Source organism: Setaria italica, chromosome IX (genome assembly GCF_000263155.2).
Source record: "Setaria italica strain Yugu1 chromosome IX, Setaria_italica_v2.0, whole genome shotgun sequence".
NCBI lineage: Eukaryota > Viridiplantae > Streptophyta > Magnoliopsida > Poales > Poaceae > Setaria > Setaria italica.
In genome coordinates, this window is record NC_028458.1 from 42,887,819 (window position 1) to 42,902,126 (window position 14,308).

The 14,308-nt window shown below is 45.1% G+C and overlaps 2 protein-coding genes and 1 non-coding gene across 3 annotated transcripts; 2 read left to right on the forward strand and 1 right to left on the reverse strand.

Annotated features, from left to right (window-relative positions):
* The first annotated feature begins 2,443 nt into the window (after nucleotides 1–2,443).
* On the forward strand, nucleotides 2,444–4,030 carry LOC101771369 (nodulation-signaling pathway 1 protein). Its single transcript, XM_012849104.1, has one exon. It carries the CDS (start codon nucleotides 2,444–2,446, stop codon nucleotides 4,028–4,030), a length of 1,587 nt encoding a protein of 528 aa, XP_012704558.1.
* A 2,533-nt stretch (nucleotides 4,031–6,563) lies between these two features.
* Nucleotides 6,564–10,276, reverse strand: LOC101773095 (transcription initiation factor TFIID subunit 9). The gene is made up of 2 exons (XM_004984002.4): nucleotides 9,903–10,276; nucleotides 6,564–7,162 (listed from the first exon to the last, which is right to left on the reverse strand). The coding sequence occupies exons 1-2, from the start codon at nucleotides 10,224–10,226 to the stop codon at nucleotides 6,803–6,805; spliced, it is 684 nt and encodes a 227-aa protein (XP_004984059.1). The 5' UTR covers nucleotides 10,227–10,276; the 3' UTR covers nucleotides 6,564–6,802.
* Nucleotides 10,277–10,360: 84 nt separating this feature from the next.
* TRNAS-GCU lies at nucleotides 10,361–10,442 on the forward strand. The gene has a single exon. It is a non-coding gene; the product is annotated as a tRNA-Ser (tRNA).
* The last annotated feature ends 3,866 nt before the right edge of the window (nucleotides 10,443–14,308 follow it).

The window sequence follows — 14,308 nt, forward strand, 5'->3', positions numbered from 1 at the left end:
ATATTTCTGTCACTTGGCTCTTTTTAACTGCATACAAGTTGCCCCAAGTGTTCACTCCTGGGTAAATTAGATCTATGCAACCCCATGAAAATCATAAAGGAAAGTATAGTCTATTTGGAACTACTTGCACCAATGCATTAGTTAAAAACACGAGCAAATAGCATATTGTGCACTGATATCTTAGAATCAAGTAGGCCACTTGAAATAAAACATGCCAATTATAGCATATTGCAGTGGCTTATGGATCACATCACAAGGAAAAGAGTCCTGATAGGTCAACAACCCCCAAGTTGAAGTTACTCCCTCTGTTCCAAATTTTAGGTCGTTTTGTTATTTCTAGGTTCATAATTTTTGCTCTGCATATAGATATACACTATGTCTAGATACGTAGCAAAAACTATGTATCTAGAAAAATCAAAATAACCTATAATTTGGAACGGAGGTAGAAGAAAAGAAGAGGTGAGGCCACTCAAGGCTGCGAAAAGATTTAACAGTTTGTTTCTGCATTGAGCTCTAAATGATTATTATCACCATTCAGAATTTGCAGAACTATATGCAATTTCCTTACCGGTGACCAATCACTAGACATGACGTTGTCTCGTAAATCTTTTGGACCAGATAACCTCAATGATGAAATTTGAGAAGATGATAAGAAAGGAACTGGAGTTAGGCATATGGATAAAATTGCTGGCTTAGAGTAATAACTACCATTGCATCCATCGTAATACAACAAAGAAATTCCTGTCCTCGAGTACAGTATCCAGTGTGTCAAAAACACAGGACTGATGGATTTGGAGTAAGATATGTCTGGGACGGATCAATATAAAAGACATGCTGCCGTCTGAATAGTACTGCACTACTGCTTGTGTGCGTCGTCGATGACAATTTCACCATCACCATCCGCACAGTTGCACACTAGAATAAGTATAAGTGGAGCTGTATGGATTGAAGGAAACAAAAAGTTGTCCAGCTCGCTGATATTTGTGCTTCTGACATGGACCAAGCAACCTGCAGTTACCTTTTGCAAACACTGAAAGAGTCCAGCCGTGGCCTTTCCTGAAGCATAGGAGGTATTTGAAAGCTTCAAACGCGCGCATTTGCATTTGCCGCGCGCACTCGCACTTGCATAACAACTAGAGGAGAAATGCTATTCTTACTTCATAAATCAAATGAGCGCTCTTGTGTTGCAAAAATTATTCAGAAGAAAGCAGAAATTTCCAACTTACAAGTCACACCTCTGAAAAGTGCACTGTTCTTTAATTCTGGGGTCTGGACGCATCAATAATCAACAGGAATACAGCGAGAATCAACTAAAAATACGCATCGCCGTTATTCGGATGAACATCTGTCGACCCCTGATAGATTGAAGTGAGCTCATCCCCCCTGTCATCAAGAACTAAACAAAGGGGCGATCGCTGAAGGCAGCAGCAGTATAAGCATTTGCAGTGCAGGGATTGGTGTCCCCACAGCAGGCCACATGCACCTGTGATGGTGTCATTTGGATCCCAATCATTTGAGATTTAGTATGGATCCAAGCAACAAGTAACATAGGCATACCAACTAACAACTAGCCGTCGTTCCTGTCGCCCTCCAACCAAACTCTTCATCCCTGTAGCCGAATGCTCTGACAGCCGCTCTTGTTGAGCTCCCATCCAATGGGGGCGGCAATGGCGTCATTAAACTGCTTGGCAAGCATTGCGGTCTCAATGTTTCCCAGCAACTGTGATGTCTCAACAGATGTAAGCATACAATTGTCACAGAACAACTAATCAAAGGGTTGCAACATCTGTATTGAGCTATCTCAGTCAAAACTACAAACCTTTTAAGAGCCAAGGGAGCTAAAACTTCTTGAGCTATCTCAGTCAAAACTACAAACCTTTGAAGACCCAAGGGAGCTAAAACTTAGGACAAATGGAAATGAATCAGACCAAGAATTACAAAAAGGAAATTTCATCCATGGCCTTATTTACATTGTTGCTACTATTCTTCTAGTCAGAATCTTTTCAACACTTTGATTTATACTCTCCATATATTGGGGGCAAGCATAAGAACAATAATTCAGAAGCACAAGAAGTTGTAGTTCAACGTTCAAATTCAAGCCAATCAGATTTTACCATATGTTAACACAAGAATCCCAAGGTCCTTTTGTTAATTGCATCAAGCGCAGAATCTCGAGAGATATGCTATGGTGTACTGCACAGAGGCGTATGCTACCAATACGCAGGGAATATGTCAGTTCCACGAGGGCAGAACCCTAAAATAACCTCACAAATGCTAAACAAAGCCCACTGATCTGTGCTCCTCACCTCCTTAACCTCCAATCAATTCTTCAAACCCTAGATTAAGCTCCACAAATCAGGGGCGAACCCTGATTAAGAAGCAAAGCTCCAAGCTCTCCGCCGTTGCATGTCCATGCACAGATCTTCTTGCAAGCGCTGCGTGCATGAAGCCCATGAGCTGCCACGATCAGGAGCACCCGGCCGAGCTCGCCGCCGCCACGAGCAGCACCGGCTTCGACTGGCTCGAGGACTCCCTTTCCTTCCTCGCCGCAGATGTTGACATCGCCGGCGGCTACGGGTGGTGGTGTAACCCCGCGGCGGCGCAGCAAGATGACATTGGCAGCGTCGTGGCGCATACGCTCTCGCCCCCGGCGCCGCTGCCGACGAGCAGTTCGCCCCTGGCGCACGCCTCCCCAAGCATTGCGTCTCCGGTGGTGTCGTCGCCGTCGGAGCCTTCGTCCAAGAAGCGCAAGTCGCCGGCGCACAGGGCATCCGGCCATAGCAGCAGCAACCAGCGTCGCCGCGCTGAGCGGGACAGGCCAGGCGGTGGCGGAAACGGCAAGAAGGGCGGTTCCAAGGGCGGCGGAGCGGGTTCGGATCGGGACACGAGGTGGGCGGAGCAGCTGCTGAACCCGTGCGCGGCCGCCGTTGAGGCCGGTAACCTGTCGCGGGCGCAGCACCTCTTCTACGTGCTCGGCGAACTCGCCTCCTTCTCGGGCGACGCCAACCACCGCCTGGCCGCGCACGGGCTGCACGCGCTGTCTCGCAGGCTCCCCGCCGCAGTGGGCCCCGCGGCAGCGGCGTCCGTGCGGGTCCCACCCTGCGAGCGCCCCGCGCCGGCGTTCGCGGGCGCCGAGCCCCGGCTGTTCCGCGCGTCGCTCATCAGGTTCCACGAGGTGAGCCCGTGGTTCGCGCTACCCAACGCGCTGGCCAACGCCGCCATCGCGCGCGCCGCGGCGGCGGGCGCCCCCCGGCCGCTCCACGTCGTCGACCTCGGCGTCTCCCACGGCGTGCAGTGGCCGACGCTCCTGGAGTCCCTGACCCGCATGCCCGGCGGCCGCGCACCGCCCTCCGTCCGCCTCACCGTCGTCGCAGCGGGCACCCCGCCGGCGCCCTTCTCAGCGTCGCCGCCGGGGTACGACTTCTCGCCGCACCTCCTCCGGTACGCCAAGTCCATCAACCTGCCGCTCGCCATCAGCCGCGCGGCCTGCCTGGACTCGGTGCACAGCCTCGCGGCCCCCGGCGAGGCGCTCGTGGTCTGCCTCCAGTTCCGGCTAGGCCACACCACCGCCGACGAGCGGGCGCGCATCCTGAACAAGGTCCGGGGCCTCAACCCGGAGCTGGTGGTGCTGTCGGAGGTCGACGGCGGGGGCGTCGACGGCACCGCGGCGGGCGGGTTCGCGGCGAGGCTGGAGCTGCTGTGGCGGTTCCTGGAGTCGACGTCGGCGGCATTCAAGGGGAGGGACGGGGAGGAGAGGCGGCTGCTGGAGGCCGAGGCGGGCACGTCCGTCGCCGCGGCCGAGGTGGCGGGGGAGGGGAGGGACGCGTGGCGGGAGCGCATGGCGGCCGCCGGGTTCGAGGAGGCGGCGTTCGGGGACGAGGCGGTGGAGTCGGCCAGGTCGCTGCTGAGGAAGTACGACGGCGGGTGGGAGATGTCGGCGCCGGCGGGTTCCGCCGGCGCGGTGGCGCTGCGGTGGAAGGCGCAGCCGGTGTCGTTCTGCTCGCTGTGGCGGCCGGCGTGCAGTGCCTGATCGACCCAGCCTGTGGAACCGGGTCTTCGCGTCCACGGGATCGTGACGACGGATGATCTCGGCCGTGCACTGCGGCTGGGTGTGACAGATGTCGCGTGCATGGCCGGGCCAGGCTCAGGCTGTCAGGCAGCATCGGCCACCGGCGGTGTACGGGGGAAGCGACGGCGAAACCGGTCTCGAATTTCTTTTCCCCCTCTTGTTTCTGAAGAAGAAAGCTACTATTGCACACATCAAGTGAGATCAATGATGGCCTGCTTGGAACATACAAAATCTCCCAAAGTGCTGCCACGGTGCCACCTAAGCATAATATGCTGTCGTTTCTAAGTTCTAACCACTTGTTACATATAGTATATACCGGCATAATAGGTCCTTTGCATTTTTGTAAAAAAAATCATCCTAGATGTAGGCAATTAACCCTGGCATCTGGTGTGGCATCTACTTAAATTGTTACATCCTACATCTAGAAAAACTAGTTAGTCCTAGATGTAGGCAATTAACCGGTCACAAGCTACATGTCGTTTTGAATAAAAGAGGTGAAGTCCTTGTCAACCATGAGTTACAACATTTGGGAACATGCATGGCCTCAAGATTACAGTAGGTCATAAGGTCACTGGAGTCACACATAGGAAACCACAATGCTGTGTGTGCCCACACATGCCTGCTACTTGCAAAGTATAGAAGCACCGGCAAGTTGTTCTATAAGTAGTTAGTGAAAGAGAAAATCAAATTTCTTGGCCGGCGAAACCAGTCTTGCTAGGTTCTTACACATGTTTTCAAGGAAAACTACTGCAGTTGTCAGTAGCAATTTTTGTACAGATAGATTCGTTGATTTCTGCACTTGAGGCGTGCGTAATGTTGGAACCACTGGAGCTGTGTTATACTGTATCAAGCATGTACAAATCGAGAGCATGTGCTTGCACTGCCTTGGAGTTCGCCTGCCTGGTTTTCTTGGCACGAGCCATTGCATCTTCCATGGTGGCATTACGAAGAACCAAATGGCAGCTCAATAGTTAAGACCTTCTGATGGCTGCAGTAGTACTGCAGTCAGGAGTCAGGAATCGAATCTCACGTGTTATACGTGGAGATCGAAACAGTTGTCGTCACTTAGCCATTCTTCATCAATCAGATCAACGATGATGTGTTTGGAACATACTCACTTAGCATGAGTACAATTGTTTCAAAAAATGCGATGCCACCCAGACATTAAAATATACTACGCACTCACATAGCATGAGCAGGGGATGGATGAAATAGCACATGCATGTGGGCTCAATGGGGATCGAGGAAAGAACACTGTTTGACAACGGAAGAAAACGGGCAAGCTTAGTGAGCACTTGCGTTCCGTCAGACATCTTGTGTTCATGTACCAACAACGCTGCCATTAATCATTCAATTGCTTCACAACTGCACATCGATTACATATGTACAGCTCAGGTTCCTCTTGCAATATATCTGCTGATAGGAAACTTGTAAGGCTATAAGAGATCGTAAACATCTACTCCCTCCATTTCAAATTGTAGGTCAGTTTTGACTTTTTTAAGTTCATAGATGTTTGTATGCATATAAATTAGGTGTATATAAACATCTATGCATCTAGAGACGCCAAAATGACCTACAATTTGGAATGGAGGGAGTACTGCACTCCAAAATTACTGTGCCAAGAAATTAGAAATTCGTTAATCATATTCCACTAAGAAAACAAGGTACATAATTACCATGTGGTCTGAGGATGTTCAGGCAATGTTGGAATGGACTCCTCGGCTCACACCCTCCGATTGAGGGCTTGCTCGGTTAATCACGGATTGGAGAGAATCAAGGAGGATTAATTTCCTGGATGATTAAGGGAATTAATCCCCCTCTATCGCTCTGATTTTTTAAGGAATAAGACCTGAAGGATAGGGGAGGGAGAAAGCTAGATCAAGATGAACCAGCTAGTCAGGAGATGCGAGACCTGTTGTACAACGTCATAAGCAGATCGACATCCTCTCCAAAGTTTCGAACTCTAATTTTGATCAATAAGGTGTTTTTTTTAATTTCCTTCGGCAACTCAAAGCATAAAGAGGTCTATTTCTGGGGGAAAAGTTGTGTCATTTTTCTTCACAGGAGTATTGGTTTTAGAAAAATGCGATACATGTCGTTTAAAATAAAAGAGCTAAAGTCCCTATCAACCATAGCCCACAGCATTTGGAAACATGCATTGCCTCAAGACCACAGCCTACAGTACTTCCTCCATTCCAAATTATAAATCATTTTGGCTTTTCGAGATGCATAGATATTATTATACATCTAGAGTTCTAGATATAGGTATATCTAAGTGCATAACAAAGTCTATGAATCTAATAAAGATATAATTTGGAATGGAGGGAGTAGGTCACAATTATTTGAGTCATCCATAAACAACTACAATGCTCTGTGCCCACATGCCTGCTATTTGCAAGGTAGCAGCACCATGGCGTGCAATACTGTTCGTGGATAAGAATAGCAATTTTTCACTCTTAGAAGGAACGGGATGCAAAGAGCACGCAGACCGAGATAACAATTGCATCAGAAAATTAACCTATTGTAAACCAAGTACAACATACCATAATATAGCATATTTGCTTTCCCAGGGCAACATGCTTCCAGGCAGAAACTTATGCTGCTGCTGTACTGCACATCTCGTGGTTAGTCAATAAGAACAACCACTAAAACACTAATTTCTTGTTCAAAACACAATTAATAAGACTAGTAGGATGAGAAAAGAGATATGAAATTCCAACCAGCACTAAACGGTTAGGTCATGTTCAACTGGTCCATGGTCATCCGAGGACGCTTTGCAGCAGCAGCTGCCACGGCATTGAGTTGGAAGGAAACCCTTTGACCATGCTGAGGAGTGTGCTGTTGCTCACTGCCCCTCTGATCCTGGGAGTAGTTCGGATTAGGATTCGCAGGGTTTGGGGTCATGCTAGGGTTGGCTTCTTCATTGTCATCCTCTGTCTCCTCAACTTGAGGCAGTGGCTTCAAAGGTGGCAGGAGTTGGTAGTTTTGAGCCAACAGTGTGTCCTGTTCTGGTGGCAGCGGAATTGAGCCAGGAGGGGCGATCGACTTAGGCAGCGGGATTCTGTTCCGGTTGCGTGCCAGCTCAAGAAGAACCTAGCAAGAAGAGGAAATGACTTGTTAGCCCAAAGCGCTGTTATGCACATGTACTCTACATATAACACTAGGTCAACTTAATTTTTCAGGAATCCAATGAAACAACAAGAGATTCTTACTAACACCTATAGTCAAATATTAAATAGAACATAACCACAGAAGACACATCAAAACATGACTTCCAGTGTTTCACCACAGCACTAGTAGGCTTTTAATTCTTTTTCCAGAATGGGCAATCCTGAATTTATAGATGGCTTTCTCTGTACTAGGAACAGTAAAAAACAAATATGAGATCCGTGTAGTATAATGTATTAGCATCACATCCTATTTCAAGGAAAATGAACATATCTAATACCCCCAAGATACTTGTACAAGTAACATAATGTAGTGTTTGAGGTTATCGTTTCAAGAAAAAGAAACATGGCAGTATCTTATGATGCTTGGGAAGTCTGAAGATCGACCGGAGTGCTCAGGATTTTCTAGTAAGACAACTTGAATGTATCTAACAATGAATTGATTTTCTGGACTAAGAAGTTTGACTTAAGACAGATAAAACTTTCTTACTTGTGTTTGTTAAATTTGATGGCAAAAAGATTGTTTGGTTCCCGGGATTCAGCTGTCAATTGATGTTTATACTTTTCTTGCTCTGTATCTAATGAGGACTCTTTCCCAAATTTAGAGATTGTTCCCAAAAGGTCAAGTTGTCTTTGTAGAGGGATCGACTTGTAAAAAAAAAGTGATCAAACACTATTTTCTGTTGCCACTATACCAATTAAACTCAGTAAATTATAACAGCATTAGAGTATTTTTATAAACAAATCTCCACATATCATCTTCACAAGCCCAATCCAAATATACATAATGAAATTGATAGCCAAAGTTTGGCTACACAGATCCCAAACATTCCTTTGCGGCTGGGAGTATTCATTCTGAGCTAAGCAAGAAAAAAATTAAGTTACTCCTATCAAATGTTAGTTTGATATTTCCCAAGCTTCCTTTTTCTCGACCCAGAACAAATAACACAAATCCTTGTAAAATCCATATAGCATTCTTTTAAGTGGAAGAGCAGCGCCAGCAGAGGACCATACTTAGATAAGTGATATAGCATTTTCCAGGTGAGCAAGTACATACTATAAAATTTTGTACAGATGCCAGAGGATGAAATTAGGCAATGTTAATTGTATACAGTGATACCAAATTCAAAGAGCCTTCCTATCAGCACAAGGATATGTCTCTCACAACACAATAAAATATCCTTACTTCAGTGGATCTATGACACATAACAAATAAATAAAAATCAAATGTGTGGTGACATCATAAATGTTCCAGAAATGCATCTTAAAAGATAGGATATTTTTTTATGCGTAGTCAGGGAAGCACCTCAAACACATTTTTTGTATCCATAACACCACTTTATCAATGAATAGCCAGATGGAGCATTGGATTCTGTCAGTTCATAGGAACTACTCAACACACAATATTATAGTAAAATGCTCTTTGATAGCTACTTAGATAGTCAAGTACCAAATATAAAAGGAATTGGTCAATCAATGTGTTTTTCATCAAAGAATCTGGACAAAAGGAAAAAATAGCCTTGTCAATTGTCATAGGTTCATGCAATGAAGATAATTCATATCTGTGATTTGGGAACACAAGAAATAACCAAGAGGCAGAATTACAAATGCAACCAAATGAGAAAGCATACTACTCCAATGCAGTTCTAGTATTCTGCCCATTATTTGTCTTTGATGGTGTTTAAGGATGCAGAGGCAATCATTAAAAGATTGATGATTTCAGTTAAGTTGTAATCTTCCCGTATCAAGATGCAATTCAACAACCAAAGTGAATATGCAACAGAAAAAAAAACTATCTTTGATTAGGGACAGAGGAAAATATGAAATACAAACAAAATTGAATACGCTAATGCAACTGAGCATTCAAATATGTGTGTATTAATCATGAAGCTTCAATCCTCCCAATATTGATCTAGGCATTATCTACATCTATCAAAACTTAAGAATGCAATTGGATGGATATGCATCAGATGGGAATATGTCAACTTATAATTAGTCTTGGACTATGTTATCACAGCACCTATACCTCTTATCACATTCATAGAAGAATTTAATACAGCACATGAGTTTTGTAATAGTTGATCGTGTGGTTTTGTCTACAATTCTGAATTTTCTCTTACAGGGTTTGTTTTGGGTTATGATTCTAGAAGACATGAAGCTATCCTCTCTGATCAATGTTGCTTTAAGTAATTTATTATCCTTTTTCAGATCATATATCTGAACCTATGCTGTATGATGAAATTTCCATCTATCCATGGAAATGAGGAGGGCCCAGTTAAAAAAACACAACACATCATTCCATCCAAATCACTCCCAGGTTCTTGCCCATTAATCCAGAAATGGGGGTGGGGCGCAGTACATAGATACAGCTTCAGCACAAGAGAGATGTGAGGAAAAAAAATCTCTTCAGTATTATTAACAAAAGCAGAATGCATCATTTAAATCCCAGTTTCTTGCCCACTAATCCGGCAATATACAACTAGTTCAAAACTAATCTGAAATTACACGGGCAACACAACAACTAGGGTTCGTGGAGTCGACCGTGGTAACACCAGTCTGGCTAGAGCAACAATTTGGTGCGGATAGAAGAAGAATAAACACAGGATCCAACTAATTTCCCCGAAATTGGAGTACAGAGAGGGTAGGATTTTGGTTGGGTTTGGTACCTCGCGCGGCGGCGGCTGCGAGAAGGAGAAATTGACCTTGGCCTGGATGGCGAGGCGGACGTCGTCGGCGTCGATCTGGGCCTTACCGGCGTGGTCTGCGTAGACCTGGGCGTCCCCGAGCACGTCGCCGACGTAGCGGTAGGCCAGGTCCAGGAACTGGTGCACGACGCGGGGCTCGTACTCGCCCTCGCCGAGCCCCATCGAGCGCAGGAGCTCCCGCACCACCCGCGCGTCCCGGGGCTCGTCCGCGACGGAGGCGCCCCCGGCCGCTGCCGCCGCAGCGGCGACCGCCGGTACCGATGGACGCGCGCCGCCGGCGTCCATGGTTGGTGCGGCTGTGCTTGGAGGGGTTTCGCCGTTTCGTTACGGGGGGGCGTGTCAGGGCAGGTTCGATCCAGAAGATGATTCGTTGTTTATTATATGTATATTTTTTTACGATGGCTCTCCTATCACCAAGCGACGCTTTGGCCGAGTGGTTAAGGCGTGTGCCTGCTAAGTACATGGGGTTTCCCCGCGAGAGTTCGAATCTCTCAGGCGTCGCGTTACTTTTTTGCTTCGCTATTCATTTTCCAGTGATCTTGCTCCTGGAGTATGCTTTTAGTAACCTTTTGGCTTTGCTGTTTATTTTTTAAAACGTGCTTGCTGGCATACTTTTAATGACTCTATGTTTTTGGTTTCGAGAATGCTCCAATTCTTCGGCTTATTTAAAATGCTAATCTCACAATTGTTCATATTCTAATCTAACACTTTTTTGTTTTTGAGAATGCTTCGATTGCATCATGACCATCCTAAGGGCAGTAAAACGGGAGTTTGTGGGATCTCTATATCGCCATTATAGCTAGGTCGTCCGACGTTTACTTGAGTAAATGTGGTGAGAGAACGAAATTGGCGGCTCATGAGACACAGGGCACGGCTCGTGCTCTAGGCCTAATGTTGCATTTCTCGTTGTATCATCATGCTCCCGTCAAGATATAATACAAATCTGCAGCGCCCTTGAGGTAACGAGAGCAATGGCTAGCTATAGCAAAATGCTATGTTACATGAGAAAACATAGTACAAGACGAACTCATTCCGGCATAAAAAGCGATTGTATTCCAATTCATGAAAAAGCAAATAACTCCAGCCTCATATAGAGGGGGATCTATAAAATTTGTTTAGATAAGATAAAAAACAAATAATTGATAAGATGAAAAATGAAACTTTCTGAAATCATCCGAATCTTGATCGATCGATAGTCTTTGTGAGCCCTGCCTCATGCGCCACGCCCACGGCGATGATACACAATCCCGAACCTGAGGCGGAATAAAGGATAAAGCCGGCGAAGCTCCTCCACATCTACCCAAGAAGCATCCTCATCAGGAAAGCCTTCCCATTGAATCAGGACTTGCAATTTTCCATTGCTCGTTCTTGAGCACACGGCCTGATGTGGAGAACGTAGCACAAACTCACGTCGTGGAGCGTGGAGTCGCACTTGGGGTGAGATCCTTGGTGGTGCAGGCATATTGTCCTCGCGTAGGAACACGAGAGGGGGGAGAGAGAGAGGAGGGGAATTCTAACTTTTCTGTTGATAGCAAATAATCGGCCCGTCCACTTTTATAGAGTTGGCGAACTATTTCGAAAGTGGTGAAATCCTAGGATCTCAAGAAATCTGGTGTTGCTCTCATTCACACTGGATGTGAGCTGGAATTGATACGATATTGCAAACTATTTGAGTAGCTATACCAGGTAGTCATGTTGGTGTTGTCATTCACACTAACCATTATGAAACAATTTAGGAAGTTAGTGAAATCCCACAATCCCAAGGATTTTGCATGCTAGCCTTGGTCAAACTAGCCGTTGCAGCATTAGACCGTTGCTATGAGACAAAAACCGTCACGTGTGAGAAAAACATCCATTTTCACCCTTAATCCGCAAGTCACGAGTGGAGATTCCCAAAGTTATTCTCCATTTTTTAGGATCCTATATTTCTTCGTCAAATTGTTTCTCCAAAATGATGTGCACAAAGTTATTCTCCATTTGCTAGGATCCTGAATTTCTTTGTCAAATTGTTTCTCCAGAATGATGTGCACAGAAACTTCCGATTACCTCTCCAATCAATTTCAAGATCTAAATCGTGTCCTAAAGTAAGGCGGTGACATAGGATATGCATGATGAATGGGTATATATCTAGGGTTTTGGTGATTTTCTTCCAAGTGTGCTTACTATTATCACATTAGTATTACCCTTGCTTCTCCACACTTCAAGTAGGTGCGCGTTGGACAAGATTGGTGACTAGAGTGGTTGAATAGGAGCCTAAAAAAAGCTCAATGAGAATCATAACCTATATCCCAAAATAAAACCCAGATGACCCTCTCTTCTAGCAGTATCAAGTCTACGTAACTATAAGAAAGCTACTAGACCTAGCAATTGTGCTAGGAAGCAATCTCACATGGAAGCGAAAGCAAACACCAAAAGGTACAAGAGAAAATCAACCCAAAAAGGTCTAGACAGGTTGAGCTGGGACGAGCTCTCGAGTCCTTAGGATGTTAGACTAGGGCCGGCTCATCCAAAATGTGCTCTTGGGTTCCTGGGATGTCTGGGCCGGCTGAGCCTCTCAGGACCGGCTGAATTGGAATTGTATAGAAATCAATCCGAAAAAGAAAGTTAACTCTCCAAATCTAATCAAACAACCACTAAATCTCACAAAAAAGTAATTGAAAATCACTCCACAAGAGATCTTTTCAGAAAGATCAAAGATTCACCACCAGATTCATGATTTTTGGTAAGCAATAGGCTCAAGAAAAAGGCATGAAGAACTCAGAAACAACCCCCAAAAACCTAACCTTGGTATTCGAGCAAACAAGATCCAAACGTCACGAATTTTAGCCACACAACATAACATCAACATGGTAGGTCTTTGCAAAGATCTCTTTAAAAAGATCAAAACTTCACCCGAATTTCATGAATTTGGACAAGAACCCTTAAAGAGGGGAATTTTAGGAAAATCCAAAATTTAAAGAGCACGTGCCAAATCTTGCAAGGGGATGACCCTAGATGATGTGGCACATATCCTAGCTTTGATTTGCCCGATAAAAGCACACCAAAATTCTTGAATCGCAAGAACAAAATTCGGAAAGAAATAACTCAGGAAATAGCAAAAGTACCAAAACACAATAGACTACAAGGAGATGATGTTTGGAGCACGAGATGTAAACAAACTTCAATAGATTCACCAAAAATTCACCTGTACAAACATCGTCTAACATGCTCCCTTCGCCCCCTTCTTAGATATGGAAGAACAAGAAGATTGAAATGGTTGCCCTTTCCTTTCCTTCTCCTCTCTCTCAAGCACTTTTAGATGCAAAATGAAACTCGTGTTTTGAAGGGGCAAGAGATCCACCATCCTAACTAGCCACAGCCAATATATATAGGTTTAAGGCAAAGGTCTAAATTACCCCTACACCTAAGACTAAGGTAACTACCGACGCATGGCAAAATGGTCCAACTCTTCACATATGCTTCTGACGCAACTCCCATTTTGTGGCCCCAAAGAGTAAGGATAACTTGACACAAATGACTTCTATAAAAAAATAAAATAGCACCAAAGACCTTTCTAATCATCTTCTTCCTTCCATTATTGGCCATCCTTACGTTGAAGCTTGAAAGGAGGAACTAGTCTGGTTGTACTTAGAGCTAAACCATTAGTGAAAGTGTCATGAGATGACTGGATTAGTAATTTCAGTTAACGTTTTCCGTAGCATCTTCTTTCAGCTTGCAGCTCTTATAAACTCTTTTGTATAGCCTTTTCTTTTTGTTATAAATTTAAGAAGGCCCCAGTTGCTGACTTCTGTTAGGGGAAAAAAAACTTTGGTTTGTCCGATTTTGCCCTTGGACTCTTATTGTGGCTTTCACATAGGGCCCATGGACTATCGATATCGGAGCACTTATCATATATGGTTTTAAGCCTTTTATTAGGGCCTATTATTTGGAAGGCACAATCTAGTGGGCTGAGAATTTAGTTAAAATGTATCGGCCCACAGAAGTGAGTGGGCTAGAATTTAGTTTAAATTGTAGAAAGCTAAGATGATAGTATGTCCCCCGCAGGCAGATAGAATGTTGGTTTAATGATCGGAACGTTAAACTCAATCTGTTTTGTTTCCATTGTGCTTCAGAAGACGTTCCATGACAAAAGCAGGGCATCATGTTTTTGACTCTCTTCTTGTCTTGTTTTATCAGTTTTGATGGCCATGCTTGAAGATCTGTTCTATTTTAGCCCATTCGCCGCTTCGCCCTCGCAGGTGTCGGCGCGGGAACACTTAGCTGTTTTCAGTTTTTCTGGGTCTGAACTCCGAAGCACTAGGAAAATGGCAGGTGCAGCAAAAGGTAAGATACGCGGCTGACGGAGTTTTGCCGAGAATTACCGGTTT

Bases quoted from the DNA above. Each gene is read 5' to 3' on its own strand.
- LOC101771369 (XM_012849104.1), top strand. From the start codon at position 2,444: ATGAAGCCCATGAGCTGCCACGATCAGGAGCACCCGGCCGAGCTCGCC.
- LOC101773095 (XM_004984002.4), bottom strand. From the start codon at position 10,226: ATGGACGCCGGCGGCGCGCGTCCATCGGTACCGGCGGTCGCCGCTGCG. The intron at 7,163-9,902 runs GTACCAAACCCA...TCTTCTTGCTAG, and splicing joins CGCAGCCGCCGCCGCGCGAG to GTTCTTCTTGAGCTGGCACG.